This window comes from Gadus chalcogrammus, chromosome 15, assembly GCF_026213295.1.
Source record: "Gadus chalcogrammus isolate NIFS_2021 chromosome 15, NIFS_Gcha_1.0, whole genome shotgun sequence".
NCBI classification, from domain to species: domain Eukaryota; kingdom Metazoa; phylum Chordata; class Actinopteri; order Gadiformes; family Gadidae; genus Gadus; species Gadus chalcogrammus.
The window spans coordinates 24,697,625-24,717,007 of record NC_079426.1 but is presented as its reverse complement, the minus strand read 5'-3'; the positions used below and the strand labels follow the sequence as shown (position 1 = coordinate 24,717,007).

General features: G+C 46.9%; 1 protein-coding gene across 6 annotated transcripts in view; it reads left to right on the top strand.

Annotated features, from left to right (window-relative positions):
- LOC130404827 (gap junction alpha-5 protein-like) overlaps positions 1–19,383 on the top strand; it is a 100,846-nt gene that overhangs the window by 75,919 nt on the left and 5,544 nt on the right. For all 6 annotated transcript variants that reach the window (XM_056609749.1, XM_056609753.1, XM_056609748.1 and 3 more), the window contains 4 exons: positions 1,280–1,444; positions 5,626–5,913; positions 18,960–19,025; positions 19,194–19,342. In XM_056609749.1, the coding sequence (XP_056465724.1) occupies positions 1,280–1,444; positions 5,626–5,913; positions 18,960–19,025; positions 19,194–19,342 (668 nt within the window). The remainder of the gene's footprint in view (positions 1–1,279; positions 1,445–5,625; positions 5,914–18,959; positions 19,026–19,193; positions 19,343–19,383) is intronic.

Below are 19,383 nucleotides of genomic sequence, written 5' to 3'. Positions count from 1 at the left end.
TGTGCTCATGTTGTATTCCAGTCATACTCAAGTAGCGGCCCGCGGGCCTTTTGTGGCCCGCGGGGTGTCTATTAATGGCCCTCGAGCTGTTTTGAAAAGTTTTTTTAATTATAAAAAATAAAATAAAAATAAAAAATCGTGCTGGGCGCTCTTATTTTGAAACCACGCCCCGCGATCTCAATACGAGGCTGGGGGTTGCAACGATAAACAGATAGCACTCCAGCCCACAGACCGCTCCAGCCCTCCCAAATTCGAGGCAGACAGTCCATCTCAGCAGCAGTCAAGGCCGATTTAGGGTCGTTTTAGACGCAGAGACGTAAGCACGTAATTTACACAAGGGACTTGTTTTAGACAAGTTTTGATTTACGGTTCCTTTAAGGTTCCTTAAGGATTGCGCGTGTTGCAAGGGGATTCTCCGCCAGAACAGTAGGGGGAGCAACGAACGAATCTGTGGGCGTGGAAGTGGAAATCGCTGGCTTGTTTATATTTATAATTATCATAATTCGTTCTTGTGTTTTCTTCTTCTCCTTCTTCAAAATTCTTCATTCGCTTCTGTCACAGCCTTTTAAAAATGGCGCTATTATGCTGTAAAACCGGCGCTATTATGCTGTAAAACCTGTCAGTGGTTAGCTGGCCAATCACAGTCTTTGCGAGCTGCGTAGGGCCGTAGTGTTTTAGTCGCATAGTCAGGAATTTTGGCCGACGCACTTAAGCACGTAAGGGGGGATATTTTACCGCGCAAGGGGGGGTTATGTATCTTACGTGCTTACGCGTTACGTCTAAAACAGAGCATATATCGGCCTCAGTCACACGTATACCGACCGGCCCCTTGAGTCACTGAAAAAAAAAATTGTGGCCCCTCATCATTTCTACTTGAGTACCCCTGTTGTATTCATTGCACCATTACTGAAAGTGTTAGTGTCGTTGAGAGGTTGCATGTGTTTTAGTTTGCAACATGCTGGTGTTATTAAAGGCAATTGCGTTGTCGAGCAGTGTATGAGGTGCAGAACTTCAGCCGGCTGCTAAACTCGGGCTTCCGTCTCATCCTTCCCGTGCTGCTGTATTATTCAAATGCTGCAAACAAAGTCCTCCCCTCTCAGGCCACTCCATGTGGCTCTAGGGTTAGGGTTGTGTTGACTGACCATTGTGTTTCCTCATGTGGCTCCAGGGTTAGGGTTACTGTTGTTTTTCCTTATGTGGCGCCAGCGTTAGGGTTACCGTTGTTTCCTCCATGTTGATCAGGTGTGGCTGACGTTGTGTTTCCTCCGTTCTGCTCCAGGTGTGGCTGACCATTCTGTTCATCTTCCGAATCCTCGTCCTGGGCACTGCGGCCGAGTCTTCCTGGGGAGACGAACAAGAGGACTTCACCTGTGACACCATCCAGCCCGGCTGTGAAAACGTCTGCTACGACCGGGCCTTCCCAATAGCGCATATCAGATACTGGGTATGGTGCATGGTGTAGCTAATCCCTTTGCACTGTAGATATCCCACTTGGTTTTCATTTAGGAGCTGGCTTTTTGTCAGTTCGAGCTTACGCTCTCTTGCTCAAGGAACTGTCGCTCTCTACGACCGGTTTGGGTCAGCTTCAATTTGATCAGATTAAGACTTTGGACCAGGATCAATCAATAGAATGCCTTAACCGATTGTTTCTCAAACTTTTTATATCGCATATCACCTGAGAAAATGTGTCCCCCCAAGTACCACCGTTATGACAGATGTTTAGCAATATAACAAAAAGATTCAGCTATGCACAGTTCAAGCAGGAGACACATTTATTCTTAAAAGTAATATCATTTATTGTGGTAGTCAGCTGTACAAAGTGGTAGTACTAGAACTGAAATGCACACACACAGCAAATGACAACATTTACAAAGTGCCTCCTCCCAAACAGGATACGATTTCAAGGGGATAAGCCAAAAAGGCACGTTTATTCCTAGCATAACACAAAGTCTCTTACTGAAAAACACAAAAGAATGAAAAACCTGGGAGGAATCGACGGTCCTATCCCTCGTGGGTGGAATCCCGTCACCCACAAGGACCGGTCTCTGTACACGAACCACATGGCTAGGAGAGCCCTGAATGAGTGGAGAAGCAGGCTATTTCAGCCCTGCTTCTCTCCCTGCTCCTCAGGTGCTCCGCATCTCCTTAATATGTAGCAGCTCAAATGTCCTTAATGGCACCATCTTGGGGAAATGGGTGGTATACTTCCTCTACAACCCGTCCCCTGGGCTTCCAAGGGCGCTGTCCTGGAGCCGGGTTGCCACACTCCTCCACCCTTTGACCAAGCATCGGGTTGCCTCTGGGCGGCCAGTGCCAAGTGTCATGGCTGGACAGGGATCTCCGCTGGACCAGGTTGGTTCCTCCGCTAGACTGGACCGGTTCCTCAGCTTGGCCGGGTCCTCCACTGAACCAGGTCCTCTTCTGGACCAGACCGGGTCCTCAGCTGAACTGGACCGGGTCCTCCGCGGGACCGGACTGGGTCCTTCGCGGGACCCTATTCTGCACCAACCAACGCTCAAACTCAAGGCCCTACTTGTGGGGTCCGTAGCTAGATGTCTGCTCCCGCTGGCCTCTTTATCTTGGAGCATGCTGCTGCTGTATTGGGGTCCTGGCATCTACTCAAAAATAGTCTGTAGCGTGGCCCAGTTGCCCGCATTCTCCACCATATGTGCCAACCCGGCGCGGTGAGTGAACCACCTCCTCCCAAACAGGACACAATTTCAAGGGGAAAGCCAAAAAGGCATGTTTATTCCAAACATAAACACATAAAGTCTCTTACTGAAAAACACAAAAGAACAAGAGACCTGGGAGGAATATGTCTATGGGTTTTCAAAAGAAAGGAGGAAGCAACACAGCGTAGTCCTAATATCCGCTTTGTTGCTGTTCTAAAAGTACAACAACGACCACCTTCTGAAGCAGACTTCAATGCATCGTCGCATGATAATTCAGTTAAAATCTCCTGCTAACCAACAGTGAAGTCCTCTGGCATTTCATAGGGCGACAGTAGCTCAAGGGCGACAGTAGCTCAGGGCGACAGTAATAGGGCAACAGTAGCTCAGGGCAACAGTAGCTCAGGAGGTAGAGCGGGTTGGCTGGTATCCTGAAGGTTGCTGGTTCGATCCCCGGCTCCTCCTAGCTGAGTGTCGAGGTGTCCTTGAGCAAGGCACCTAACCCTGACTGTTAGCTCCCGACGAGCTGGCTGTCGCCTTGCATGGTTGACTCCGCCGTCGGTGTGTGAATGTGTGCGTGAATGGTGAATGTGAGGCAATATTGTAAAGCGCTTTGAGTGGCCAATGGTTAGAAAAGCGCTATATAAATGCAGTCCATTTCAGAGGTTTCGATGCTGAATGGGTTTCTCATCATTCGCTTTGGCCGTCACTGAGTAGTAATCGCGGAACTGTTGTCTGAGCGAGACAAGGCGTGCAATGATGTTGTTCTTAATCGTGGACTTTGGACAATCCAACATGTATATTTAGGAAAAATCAACAGTTTTTCTTTCAGCACTCGTGTTTTGTTGTAAGATGACGTTTGAGATGCGATGGTTTCATGGATTAATTTCTAAGAATATCACCAAATACTACCTGTGCTCGGTTCACTGTCACAGATTTTAGAGTACTGCCCGAAGAATTCTCCTCCTGTCGCCGCATTTCTCTTCCAATAGTTCTCGTTTTGAGCCAAGGGTGTAACACTTCGTCATTTAAGCGCTTATATCTTGCCGTCAGTATAGCTTGTGGCCTAATCATGGGTGTTTGCAAGCAGCAAAACCCTTATATAAAACCAGCTGATGCCAAAAACAAAATGCCAAACTTATTTTAACCTACATTTTAATGGTCTCATGGTTAAATTGGTTTTCATTCATACTAGTAATTTGATATGTCTAAAAAACAATAGAAAGCGCGTTGATTGCGTACCAGTGGTACGCGCAGTGTTCACGTTAGCCGGCTATAGCCGGACATTGGCCGATTGCACGCACGCATGGCCGGTATAATAAAATGTAAACGGCCCGCATGTCCGAGAAAAAAAAGAAAGAAGTTCGATCTTGTCGCCCCGTCGCGTTTGGTGTGAACGCACAAATCTTTCCCGACTGGGCAAAGCTGGCCAAAATCGCCAGTACAATCCCCGTGTCCAGTGTTCCTGCGGAACGAGCCTTTTCTCTCCAAAACAGGATTAAAACATCTATCAGAAACCGCCTATCTGGGGAAAAGATGAGGCTGATGCGCATATCGAGCCTTGGGCCGGGGTTGAAAGACTCAACTGGGCAACCGAGCAGCGGAGCACTTCCATGCCATGAAGTTGCGCCAAAAGTAGCCTGCAAGAATTGCAATTATCGAATGAATAATTTTTTACCCGTTTACCATTTTTGCCGAGAATGGCTGTTATGTTTTTTTGCCTAGGCTAATTTAATAAATGGCATTTATTGAAACATCTTAGTTTGTGTCGTTTGTCGTTTAAATGTGGACTTTTGGTGATTACCGTATTTTCCGGACTATACGTCGCTCCCGAGTATTAGTCGCATCAGTCAAAAAATGCTCCATGACGAGGAAAAAAACATATATACGTCGCATCGGTGTATAAGTCGCATCTATTTTTAAACATTTAAACAATAACGTTTAGTCTGGAGAGACTGAATAAAATTGCAATAGGAATATAGGTGTGTCGGTCCCACTCGTAGTTCTGAGAGTATACCGAATTCAGTGACACCGGGATTCCACCGGACGCGTATGCGCCGCGGTCCTAAACCTGAGCGCACGATCGGGAGGTGGAAGTTGCGCAACTTGCGCTAGATGCCTTCACAAGTCCAGCGGAGGGCTCCAGTTTTCGCCGGCCAAGTCATGCGCTGTGATATGTGTGACAGCTATGTTGCACAACATTGCAGCTAAGGCTGGGGTAGCTTTGGTTGAACCGGAGGACATTGAGGACGATGACGACGAGAATATAATTTATTCGGTGGTGCAGTAGGCTTGCAGCGTTCAGTTGTAGGCCTAATGAATGACGGTGCCATCTTGCGGCCGAAGATTATGTACGCACAATTTTGGCATATAAGTCGCTTCGAAATATAAGTCGCAGGGCAAGCCAAACTACAAAAAAAACGCGACTTATAGTCCGGAAAATACGGTATTTAATTATTAGTGAATAACGTCCGGAAGATATTCCAAATGTCCGATATTCTGGAATAGTGTTGGACATTTGTCCGCCCAAGAAAAAGTCTAGCGTGAACGCTGGGTACGCGTGCCATAGTTTGAGAACCACTGCCTTAACCTATAGAGGAAAATTGAATCTGATTCAAGACTTTAGACCAGGATCCATCAATAGAATGCCTTAATGTAATAATTTTATGATGGCTAGAAAAAAGAATGCCTTAATGTTACGGCCTCCTATTGATTACATTTAGAGTAGGAGTCTTCCTTGAAGAAAGAGTAGGATATTTGGAAGAACAGTCTTATTACAGGCCGGCAACAGCCACACAGGAATCAGAATATTTTCTTCATTTATCGAATTATATATTTATTGATTGCTGAATGACAAATTTCAACCAATACGTCCAAACATGCTTCTTGATAATTAGCCTTGCTTCAAGGTGACCATTTTGATGTCGTCTTACCTCAACGTGTCCCTCACCACCAGGTTCTCCAGATCGTGTTTGTGTCCACGCCCAGTCTCATCTACATGGGCCATGCCATGCACATCGTACGCTGCGAGGAGAAGAGGAGGAGCAGAGAGGCGGAGATCCAAGAGGAGGGTGGAGGCAGAGAGGATGACCCAGGAGGAGGACAGAAAGGAGGAGAGAGGAATGTAAAGGGAGAGCAGGATGGAGGAGTAGGAGGAGCAAGAGGAGAGAAAGGGCGTATCCACCTTAGGGGGGCGTTGCTACGAACCTACATCCTCAGCATTCTCATACGGAGCATCATGGAGGTATGTTTGACAGTCACTAATATGAACCCTGCAAAGAAACAAATAATCACCCTGGACGAGCACCAAAAATCAAACAAGCTGAATGACTTTTACCTGAGATTCGACCGTCAAAACTTCTCTCAGGAGTATGACAGGGTTTTGCAGTCCCTGCACGACACTGATGACACCTGCTGCCTCGAAGTCAACCCGGACAGCATCCGCCATCTCTTTAGTAGAGTACGTACGGGCAAGGCCGCAGGCCCTGACGGCCTGCCATCTTTTTTTGCTCAAAAGCTGTGCAGAGGAACTAACAACAGCATGGTGTCCAATATTCAGTCACTAAACATTCACACAGTTCCAGCACTGTGAAAGAAGTCAATTATAACTCCAGTGCCTAAAAAGCCCTGTGCCACAGTAAACAATGATTTCCGTCCCTTGGCCTTCACTTCGATTGTTATGAAATGTTTTGAAAAATTTGTTTTCACTGCTCATGAAGGATGTCGAGCCAAAAGTTAGACGTGTACCAGTTTGCGTGTAAGCAGGAATGCAGTACTGATGATGCAATCCTTTGCATCTTGCACTTAATTTCCAAGCACTTTAAAGAGCCCATGCCATTAAAATCACATTTTTCCTATTGTTTGTTAAATATCATAGGTCTGAATAAGTTTGTGAGCTGTGGTAAGTTTGGAATCTATGCAGTTTGTCTGCTGAATGCAATGGGCAATGAAAGGAAAAAGGCAGAAGAAATTAGCCGATCTGGATAAGGTGACACTGTGACGTAGCGTTGTCAAATTATTATTCATGGCCCTGCCCACTTGGTTGGTTCGTAACCACCCACAAGAATTCTGAAGGAGTCGTGATTGAGCTAGTGCTAAATGCTAATACGTGTACGGTAGTTGCTAAGTTCGTAGTAACAGGCTAGTTACAGAATTTTGAATGCAATGGCAGAACGACATCGAACTACATGAACTGCGACATGCTGCCTGCCGCCGGTTGCCGCGAGGCACCACCGCCGCGAAGCACCACCGCCCGGCAGCGGGCAGCCGGGCGGTGGTGCCTCGCGCCGGCAGCAGGCAGCAGGCAGCGCACGGTTCTGTCTACAGATTGATGTGGAAGTGGAAGAACCAGAGACGTCGGAGAACCCGACGAAGACCTTTGTGATTCATTATATCGTCTGGACGTGCACACAGCTTTTGGCCGTGATAATATGTATTATTTGATATAGATATCTATGTATTATATGATATTATTTAGATATAGAGCTCCAGGACTGTAACGCAAGTGTTGTACACTTCCTTGTTATTTGGATAACCATTCTGCTGTTGGTGTGATGGCGCATAACACGTCGGACTCTCGTCTCTGGTATTTCTCCAACGAGACTCGTATTGGGGGTTATCTCAGCCATGGTTGAGAAGGAATTGGGGGAAAGGAACTTTGGCTTTGACTCGCTGAAGTACATGAACTGCGAATTGCCGCTGGTTGCCGCGAGGCACCATCGCCCGGCAGCGGGCAGCCGGCAGCAGGCAGCGCGCGGTTCAGTCGACTTCAGGTTGATGTGAAAGTGGAACCAGAGACGTTGGTTCTCCGACGCAGTTGTTTGAGATTCATAATATCGTCTGGAGTCGCACACAGCTTTTGGCCGTCATAATATGCATTAAATGATACAGATTTCTATGTATTATATTATTTAGATATAGAGCTCCAGGACTGTAACGCAAGTGTTGTAGGTACACTTCCTTGTTATTTGGATAACCGTTCTGCTGTTGGTGTGATGGCGCATAACACGTCGGACTCTCGTCTATGGTATTTCTACAACTAGACTCGTAGTGGGGGTTATCTCAGCCATGGTTGAGAATGAATTGGGGGAAAGGAACTTTGGCTTTGACTCCCTGAAGTCATGAACCACGACATGGAGGAGAAAGGGATTGTTGACCGCGGTCGTCTCCCGCCGGAGCCTCGCTGCCGATGGACCACCGCCTCGGCTTCAGGAGGCGGTGATTAGTGCTGACCGATGCCGAGGCGGCGGGAAGCAGGGCTCAAGCGGGATACATTCGCGGCCGACAATCCCTTTCTCCTCCATGTCGTGGTTCATGTAGCCTACTTCAGGGAGTCAAAGCCAAAGTTCCTTTCCCCCAATTCATTCTCAACCATGGCTGAGATAACCCCCACTACGAGTCTCGTTGTAGAAATACCAGAGACGAGAGTCCGACGTGTTATGCGCCATCACACCAACAGCAGAACGGTTATCCAAATAACAAGGAAGTGTACAACACTTGCGTTACAGTCCTGGAGCTCTATATCTAAATGATATCATATAATACATAGATATCTATATCAAATAATACATATTATCACGGCCAAAAGCTGTGTGCGCGTCCAGACGATATAATGAATCACAAAGGACTTCGTCGGGTTCTCCGACGTCTCTGGTTCTTCCACTTCCACATCAAACGCGGTCGTTTGAGATTCATAATAACGTATCGTCTGGAGGCTCACACAGCTTTTGGCCGTGATAATATATATTATATATTATATGATATAGATATCTATGTATAATATGGGTTTCTAAGAGCCATTGCGATACATCCACCGTAAACAGAGCGCATGGTACCGTGGCTACAAGCTGCTCAGGGCCAGGTGATAATATATATTATATATTATATGATATAGATATCTATGTATAATATGGGTTTCTACGAGCCATTGCGATACATCCACCGTAAACAGAGCGCATGGTACTGTCAGTGGCTACAAGCTGCTCAGGGCCACACCCCCACCCCCCTCCTTGACCTGCCTTGACACGCCCACCGTATACAGAGCGCATGGTACTGTGGCTACAAGCTGCTCAGGGCCACACCCCCACCCCCCTCCTTGACCTGCCTTGATACGCCCACCGAAACAGCGCGTTTGGGGGAAGCTCAATGTGCGACTGTTTCGGAGTGACTGTAACTCTGCACCACGGCTGAATTTCGGGGACGTCTTTGAATACTGTGTTTGAGGCCCACTAATACCTATAATAAAGCATCCATAAAATAGAATGGCATGGGATCTTTAAGAACACAAAATCTTATGCTAGAATTGTATTTGTTCTCCCATGAAGACTCGATCACTGATAAGTATGAACAGGATTTATTTAAATAACGACATGGGAATATTTTGCATGGTAAATCTTTGGCATGAGCCCCGTCACTGATCCAGGGTGACGTGCGGACTCGGCGTATCCTGCCAGGACTAGCAGGGGCGGAGCCTTCCCCTGGACAAGTAGACTGAGGCCGACCTGGTGGTGGTGGGGTGGATGGAGGTGCGTTGAACGAAGACCTGAGCAGCAAAGACATATGTTAGACTACTCTTTATAGAGCAGGTGTAGGCAGGTGATTGGTAGCTGGTGATTGGTGATTGGCGGCCAGCCGCGCGTGATTTGAGTCCTCCTGGTAGAACTACCAGCAAGCTTAACATTTCTCCCATGAAGACTCGATCACTGATAAGTATGAACAGGATTTATTTAAATAACGACATGGGAATATTTTGCATGGTAAATCTTTGGCATGAGCCCCGTCACTGATCCAGGGTGACGTGCGGACTCGGCGTATCCTGCCAGGACTAGCAGGGGCGGAGCCTTCCCCAAAAGAGAGGACGTAGGCCTACGCCGGAAATAGGTGATAACTCGGCATGTCCTGCCGGGACTGGCAGGGGCGGAGCCGACCCCAAAAATAGAATAGCGAAAGGAGGTAATGAGACCATACATACCCGCGTAGAAGAAGTGGACAAGGATCTATACTGCTTCTGGAAGATAAAAGGCATACCCAATATACGACATATTAAGAGTCAATCATACATACCGTAAAACGATAAGCTTAAAACCGTCAGCGAGATCGATGAATCACGTAAAAGCAGTTGACTTGAAATACCTCAGCGAGATCAATTAAAATTTAGAGCACTCTGCAGCTGTTACGCAGCGAGCCACGAGTGCTTTCGTGCTGTACCAACTGCCGTGGTCGATTCACTCTCCGGGGTCGCTGCGTGACCTGAGTGCTTTCGCGTTGAACCACCGATGTGGTCAACGAACTCACGAGTGCCCTTGATGTGCCACCGACGTGGTCACGCACTCACCGGTGTTGTTGCAGCAAGTATTGTGAACTTTCATGTTGAACACCGACGTGGTCAACGAAATCACGAGTGCCCTTGATGTGCCACCGACGTGGTCACGCACTCACCGGTGTTGCTGCAGCAAATATTGTGTACTTCCGTGTTGAACACCGACGTGTTCAATGAACTCCGAGTGCCCTGCACTTGAGTGTTTGATATTATGCCACCGACGTGGTAATTAAATTTGCATGTGCCCGAGTTGTGCCCACCGACGTGGTCAACGCACTACCAGGGTTGCTGCAGCGAACGTGGAGTTCTGAGTTGTACCGCACCGACGTGCGCAACGAACTCACGAGTGCTTGGGTTGTTCCCACCGACGTGGGCAACGCACTCACCGGGGTTGCTGCAACAAACTAGAGTTCTGAGTTGTACCGCACCGACGTGCGCAACGAACTCACGAGTGCTTGAGTTGTTCCCACCGACGTGAGCAACGCACTCACCGGGGTTACTGCAGTCAAACCATGAGTATTAGATAACGTGCCACCGACGTGGTCATACTCACGAGTGCCCGAGTTGTTACCACCGACGTGGTCAACGCACTCACCGGGGTTGCCGCTGCAACCTTGAGTTTTATTTTCCTATGTACGCCACCGACGTGACAGCGAACTCAAGAGTGTTTTCTAGATGATCCACCGACGTGGTCACACTCGCCGGGGTTGCTGCAGGTTAACCTGAGTTATGAAACCGAATTTTACTTTATGAATTTAGTACCCGATAACCACCACCGCCGGTAGTTGCAAATAGTGTTGCTTTTGGCAATGAAAATTATGACTAAGAGTCGTCATCAACAAACCTTTATCGCGTGAGAAAAACGAGACTGGACGCAACGTGGATGCTGGGCATGTTACAATAGCAGTGATTAAATGCATAGTACAATATAGTTGGCGAATAAAACAAGACTAAAAAGTGTTTTACGAAAATAAGACCGCTAAAATGTCTCTTCATTTTAGTTGACCTAAACTAGGCGATAAAGACGTATAACGTTATTTTGTTCGACTGGAACTTCAACTGTTCCAGACATAACATCAATTTTCAACCATTTACCTTATTTAACAAAACTACGCACTTGTAACTTCGATAATATCTAAATGGAATTACGATAACACTGGAAAGAGTATGAATGTAACTAAAACTAATAAAAACTAAAATGACAGCTTGACACAAGACTATACCAACACTAGAAAGGAAACAGGCCACCAAAAACAGCTATGGTTGCAAACGTGTGAAACCTGTCTTAACCGACGTTAGAGAGCATCGTGTGCGCTTGAAGAAAGAACCTTGAATTCTACCGGATGTAGGACGTCGAGTTCTGTGTTGTACCGCACAGACGTACGCAACGAACTCACGACTAGTGCCTGAGTTGTGCCCCAGTTGTGCGTTGACGTGGTAAACGCACTCACCGGGGTTACTGCAGTCAACCATGACAGGGTGTCCGCGGAGGTCTTAAAAGTCTTAAAAAGTCTTAAATTCATTTTTCTAAATTTAAGGCCTTAAAAAGTCTTAAATTCGTCAAAAATGTCATATGCTGGTCTTAAATTTATAACTCAGAGGTCTTAAATTTGTCGGGGCAGGGTTATTTAATTTATTTATTTTCTCGCGGGACTTTTCGGGAAGGAGATGTACGAGGGGCTACTTTCTTGCTAGCTGCATATATAAACGGATGTCTGCGCGCTTGCTAGCTAGTCTGCAACAATGGGTAAATGCAAGTTCAACGTCAGTTGGCTGGAAGACGTCCGTTTCCGAGGTTGGCTAGCGTCCGTTGCCAACCCAGAACAGGCCAGATGCATTCCGTGCAAAAGTAGCCTACATTCAAGCACCATGGGGATTAAGGCTGTCGTCAGCCATATGCAGAGCCAAAAACATAAAACCTCTGCCTGGAGCCACACACAGACCCCAGCCATTTCTACGTTTTCCATCTCTGCCCCGGCGCCACCGCCGCAGACGGTCCGCGCTGCTAGCACTGACCTGAGGGTAGCATTTGGTGCGACACCAACACTGAAAGCGGAGGTGTTGTGGATTCTAAACACAGTGGTCAAGCACCAGTCCTACAACTCGAATGAGGGGATAGGAGATCTCTTCGGTTTGATGTTCCCTGACTCTCAAATCGCGAGCACCTTTACTGCTGGAAGGGACAAAAGGGCGTATATAACTCGCATCGGACCAGCGCCTTTCATCCGAAATGAGCTAATCTGCAGCGTCAACAAGGCTGATTTTGTTTTGATATTTGAGACGTTGAACCACGCCACTAAAAGCAAGCAACTTGACGTGCACGTCCGATATTGGGTCGGAGATCGAGTGCATTCCCGGTACTTGGGCTCGCAATTCATGGGGCCCCACATATATGGGGGTAAAAGGGATGATGATACATAATATTTTTTAGACAATATGCTGAATCTTTTCACTTACGAATTAACACGGTCGGCTATTTTTGCCAGCACGCCACCCTAGCCATATTATGGGCAACCGTGTTCCCCTTGGCTGTGATTTGAACTTTGAATTCCTCGTAGGAGTTCATAATAATACATTGCTCGCCTTGGATGAAATACACCGCTCTTGCGCGATTTATTTTGCATAAGGGTGAGTCAAATGACGCGAGAAACGCCCCTTTTATGTGAACGCGCATTCCTAAAGCGGAAAACCTGGTTCTACTAATTGAATCTAAAGTGAGCGTCGTGGTACCATTTAACTGTGATTGCGAGTTGCGGCTCTGTCGAGCCAGGTTTTCCTAAGAAAGCCTGGGTATGTTCAACGAGGTTCGTGGTATACCCCCCAGGTCTTACTGAAGGCATTTATTTAATGGTGAAAATAAAATTAATCAGTGGCGTAAATATCGACGGTGCAACCGGTGCAGCTGCCCGGGGGCCCAGACGCTGTCACCCCCCTCTCAACAACTCACAACTTGGGTGCACCATAAATACGTGCTGGTGCACCCAAATTAAAAATTTTGGCGCACCAGTGCACCCAAGGAAAAAGTTAGTCTGGAGCCCTGGAGTATCACTTTATGTTCAATAAACAGACAGAAAGTCAACTTGAATGAGTCTCATTGAGTGACACACATGCTATGCTTGGGTTGTAATACAGCGGGATCCCCCCCACCATCGCCGGTTTAAGGTCTTAAATTTCATTCAAGGTGGTATTAAAAAGGTCTTAAAAAGTCTTAAATTTGACTTGCTGAAACCTGCAGATACCCTGCATGAGTAATGTGCCGCCGACGTGGTCATAGTCACGAGTGCCCGAGTTGTTACCGCTGCGCTTTGGTCAACGCACTCACCGGGGTCGCCGCTGCGAACCTTGAGTTTTATTTTTTCCATGATATGCCACCAACGTGACACCGAACTCAAAGAGTGTTTTCTAGATGATCCACCGACGTGGTCGAACTTGCCGGGGTTGCTGCAGGTTAACCTTGAGTTATATAGCCGCATTTTGCTTTATGAGTTTAGTACCTGATAACCACCACCACCAGTAGTTGCAAATAGTGTTGCTTTTGACACCGAAAATTATGACTAAATGTCGTCAACAAACCTTTATCGCGTGAGGAAAACAATGCTGGTCATATGACAATACTATAATTAAATGCGTAGTGCAATGTTGTTGGCGAATACGAACGAGACTGAAAGTGTTTTTACAAAATAAGACTGCTAAAATGTCTTCATTTCCGTTGACCTAAACTAGGCAATAAACTAATAACGTCTTGTCCAAACGGAACTTCAACTGTTTTAGACATAACATCCATTTTCGACCGTTTACCTTATTTAACAAATCTACGCACTTGTATCTTTGATGATACCTAAACGGAATTTCAATATGTTGCATATTCTTGAAGAAAGTTGTCCAATCCCGGGATGCTTTTAACTGACTTCATTCATTATAAAGTCGGCATGTTTTGGTATGGTAACTGAAGCTTAACGGAGGGAATTGTATCTAACGCGTGAGAGAGGAAAAATACCGTGATCTACTTCAAGCCCCCGGGCATAGGCCCGGGGTGGCTCTCTGCCGTCTACCTATTGATCTCTGGCCTCTCGAGTTCGAAACCACCCGCTAGAGAGGACGTCAAGTGGGCGTGGCCTAGTGGGCGTGGCCGGGGTGACGTAAAGGCTTCGGCTCCTTCTGTGGTGGAGCAGCCTTCAATAAGGTTTTGCTCCCCTTGTGGCTATGTGAGGGAAATGCAGCTTCTTAAAATACTTATCACATATCACAAGAAAGAGTATGAACGTGTCTAAACTAATAAAAACAAAAGTGACACCTTGACACAAAGACTAAGACTGGAATGGAAACAGGCCGCCAAAAACAGCTGTAGTAGCAAACGTGATAAACCTGCCTTAACCGACGTTAGAGCATCGTGTGCGCTTGAAGGAAGAACCATGAATTCGACCGGATGTAGGATTCGTAAGCTGTGGAAGACCGCCTTCCCAGCCGTTTGATAGACACGACCGGCAACCCTTGTTCAGCTTTTTAGATGAAAAATGCCTTGCAGAGAAGGTGACATCAGCGAAAGTTAGGCCCCGTGTAGGGGAAAAAGTCTGAGTAGGAGACGTGTACGCATTTGCGCATAAACCCAAGAACGCATAAACCCGAGAACGCATAAACCCGTAAAACGCATGAACCCGTAGAACACATGAACCCGTAGAACGCTGTGAGAAACACTGACTCGAGTAATATGTTAAAATAAGGATGGAAACTCCCAGAAAGAGCACACTAATCTATTCAAAATATCGAGTGAGTTGGAGTGGCCAACACACATAAATAATTGTAATACACCAAAATTGTTAACTGACATACATGGCTAAACAAGCAAATGAAAAATTAAATACCCCGTGTAGGGGGAAAAGTCTGAGTAAGAGACGTGTACGCATGAACGCATGAACCCGGGAACGCATGAACCCGTAGAACTGTGAGAAAACACCGTCTCGAGTAATATGTTAAAATAAGGATGAAATCTCCCAGCTCTGAGAGAGCACACTAATCTTTTTGAAATATCGAGTGAGTTGGAGTGGCCTACACGCGTAAATAATTGTAATAGGCCTGCACCAACATTGTTAACTGTCATACGTAGCTAAACGAGCAAATGAAAAATTAAATACCAACGCGACTGAAACTATTAACAATAAGACTAAATAATAATATAAAATGATACCATAATGTACCCGTTCTTTGTCTTTGGATCTTTTGAATAAATTGAACGATATGTGAATCGCATTGCGAGCAGAGGAACGTGAGAGTTAGTGAGCAGCAGCTGAACCAATCTAAAAGGCCCTTCGTCAATAAAAACCTTTTAATAATAATCAGTTACCACAGTGCCTAAAACCCATCAACTTCATTCATGTTAAAGTGAAGGGAAAAACCTCAGACACAAGGAGTTAACCGAACAGTGCACGGTATAAAGATAATTATGAACCTTTGATTGCGAACGTAGAGTTCTGTGTTGTACCACACCGACGTGTGCAACGAACTCAACGAATTCAACCGGATGTAAAATCCGTATGCTGTGGAAGACCACCTTCCCAGCCGTTTTGACGCTGCTTTGTTATCGCAAAACATGGTTATACGTTAACGCCGCCATGCTTTGCCCCACAGAACGCTAGCTGCTACGATAGCGTAAAGCTCGAACAGCGCAGACGACTCTGACCAGAGGGCGAACGTACCAGCTTCGACTGGCCATCCCTCAGCAAACCATTGCCCTTGGAATAAACCCCCTAACCCAACCGAGGGAGCCGCAACCTGAAGCTGGACTGTAGAGCTGTGAGAGAAAATACGCTGCGGGGGCTAACGCGGGGACTGCAGTAGCCATGGTAGCAGGGCACGTGCCAGGTGCGTAGCCTGTGAAGGCGGAGGAAGCCGAGCCTGATGGTTGCTGGAAGTAGAAAGGCGCCGTGGCGACCGACGACAGCGGGTTGGGGGCCTGGACCCGTCCGGGAGTTCCGCATGGCGTTTCGACGGCGTCCATCCTGGCGCCAATGCTTTGCACCAACTCGGCGAGGGTTTGTAGAACCAGGCGGATGTCCGTGTTGGGAACTTGTTGGTGGTGTTGTTGAGGATACCGGGGACCGAAAAGAACGGCTTTCTGCGCTCGCTTGCCGGGACCAGAAGTAGTAGGCCGACCAGCACGAATCCGAAGTTATAACCTCTTGGTGTGTATTAACCGACGTAGCAAATAAGCGACGAGATAATCAGAAGCACAGTAAAGCAGCAGTATGCGTTGAACGAAGACCTGAGCAGCAAAGACATATGTTAGACTACTCTTTATAGAGCAGGTGTAGGCAGGTGATTGGTAGCTGGTGATTGGTGATTGGCGGCCAGCCGCGCGTGATTTGAGTCCTCCTGGTAGAACTACCAGCAAGCTTAACATTTGATTTCAACTCAGCTTTTTTTTTTCTTTTCTTTTTTACAGTGCAAATCCACATACTCTTAGAGAAGCTCAAAGACATGAGTGTAAACACCACCTTGATCAAATGGTTTCACTCTTTTTTAACTAACAACACAGCAAGTGAAGGTCAACAGAACACTGTCAGACACAAATCACTGCAACACAGGAGTCCCACAGGGTTGTATCACCAACACTGTTAAATTGTACACCAATGATTGTAGGACTGTGCACCCTAACAACTATATGGTCAAATTTGCGGATGATACCGTGCTCCTGAGCCTTCTACACAAGGAAATGGACCCCTCTGTGAACCAGGATGAGATAGACCTATTTATTAAGTGGTGTGACATCCATCTCATTCTAAATGTGACCAAAACACAGGAAATGGTTTTGGATCTGAGGCAAGTGACTGACAATGAGCCAGTGGCCATCAAAAATCAGGAAATCACCCAGGTATCCTCATATAAGTATTTAGGGGTTCATATTGATAATCTTCTCGGTTGGAAGACACATATTGACAACCTGTGCAATAGACTGCAACAAAGGTTATATTTTTTGCGACGATTAAGATTGTACGGCGAAGGCAGCCACATCATGATGATTTTCTACCGTGCCATTGTAGAGAGCATCATTAGATATGGGATCACTTCATGGTCTGGCAACCTAACCGTTAAGCTAAGAAGCAAACTGGCCGGCATGCACACAACTGCAATGATAATCGTAGGGAGGAAAGAATATGAGCCTATACAGAGCATCTATGAGCAGGCAGTTAGGAAAAAAGCAAAGAAAATAACTCCCAACACCCACTCTTCCCTGAATATGAAACCCTGCCATCAGGGAGAAGAATCTGTGTGCCCTCATCCTCATCCTCATCGTCATCCGCTTATCCGGGGTCGGGTCGCGGGGGGAGCAGCTCAAGCAGGGGGCCCCAGACTTCCCTTTCCCGGGCCACATTGACCAGCTCTGACGGGGGGATCCCGAGGCGTTCCCAGGCCAGTGTTGAGATATAATCTCTCCACCTAGTCCTGGGTCTTCCCCGAGGTCTCCTCCCCACTGGACGTGCCTGAAACACCTCCCAAGGAAGGCGCCCAGTGGGCATCCTTACCAGATGCCCGAACCACCTCAGCTGACTCCTTTCTAAGTAAAGGAGCAGCGGCTCTAATCCGAGTTCCTCACGGATGGCTGAGCTTCTCACCCTATCCCTAAGGGAGACGCCAGCCACCCTTCTGAGAAAACTCATCTCGGCCGCTTGTACCCGCGATCTCGTCCTTTCGGTCATCACCCAGCCCTCATGACCATAGGTGAGGATAGGAACGAAGATCGACCGGTAGATCGAGAGCTTTGCCTTGCGGCTCAGCTCTCTTTTCGTTACAACGGTGCGGTAAAGCGAACGCAATACCGCCCCCGCTGCTCCGATTCTCCGGCCAATCTCACGCTCCATAGTACCCTCACTCGCGAACAAGACCCCGAGGTACTTGAACTCCTTCACTTGGGCTAAGGACTCATTTCCTACCCGGAGTAAGCAATCCACCGGTTTCCTGCTAAGAGTCATGGCCTCAGATTTAGCGGTGCTGATCCTCATCCCAGCCGCTTCACACTCGGCCGCCAGCCGATCCAGTGAGTGCTGAAGGTCACCGGCCGATGATCCAATGAGGACCACATCATCTGCAAAAAGCAGTGACGAGATCCTCAGACCACCGAACTGCAACCCCTCCCCACCACGACTACGCCTCGATATCCTGTCCATATATATCACAAACAGGATTGGTGACAAGGCGCAGCCCTGGCGGAGACCAGCACCCACTGAGAACGAAACTGACTGGCTGCCGAGAACACGAACACAGCTCTCGCTCTCAGAATCTGTGTGCCGCTTTGCAAATCGAATCGCCTTAAATTATCATTTGTCCAAGCTTCCATTAAGCTGGCGAACAATGTGTAATAGAATAATGTGCAATAAATGGGTTAGCACTTTAGCACATAACACTTTAGAACCAAGCACTTTAGCACATAGCACAATATCCATAAGTTCTAGTGCAATAAACAATTGCACTTTATCCCCATACTGTAGATTCTATGTTATACAGCAAGGGGCAATTTAAGTCTATCAAGCTCCATGTTCTCGATGTTAAAATGTTGGTTTGTCTGGTTGTGTTTGTGTCTGTGGTTGTGTTTTTTGTTCTTTTGTATTCTGTGTACCGGTATGTTAAGAAAGCAATGATGCACTGTGCCCAAGACAAATTTCCCCAAGACAAATTTCCCCAGAGGGACAATAAAGTTGAACCTTGACCTTGACCGACTGCACCCCGAGATGCTTATTTCTAACTCACACGGGGGGTCACCTGACACGTGTCTGGGGTCAGGGGAGAACACTGACATATAAGTTATGGATATTTGATGATACATTTTATAAAACAAAAAGGTTGTACTGTGTACAAAGAGACCGCTCATCACTTCGTGTGGTGCTCTGCTCAAACCTCAAACTTGGATATTATAGACAGATTTGGTTTTGATTGATGTGTCTTCCTTATTTCAAACGGCTATTTTTTCTTGCTGGCAGGTGGTGTTCTTGTGTCTGCAGTACTTCATGTATGGAATTTTCCTCCATCCTCTCTTCATGTGCCAGGTATTAAAAACACTAAATTACAAATCATTCATAATAAACAGTTAGACACAGGACAGACGGAATGGCACAGGTAATATCTTGTTATCCTTGTTCTGATCATCCGTCTGTCTGTCTTTGACTGTCTTTATGTCTGTCTCTCTACCCGTCTATGTATCTCTATCTCTCCAGGCCTGGCCATGTCCTCACCCGGTCAACTGCTACATCTCCCGACCCACTGAGAAAAACGTCTTCATCGTGTTCATGCTGGCTGTGTCTGTGGTCTCACTGGCACTCAGTGTGCTTGAACTCCAGCATCTAGCATGGAGACACTGCATCAGGTAGCCTGTGTGTGTGTGTTTGTGTTCTCAAGATAAAGATT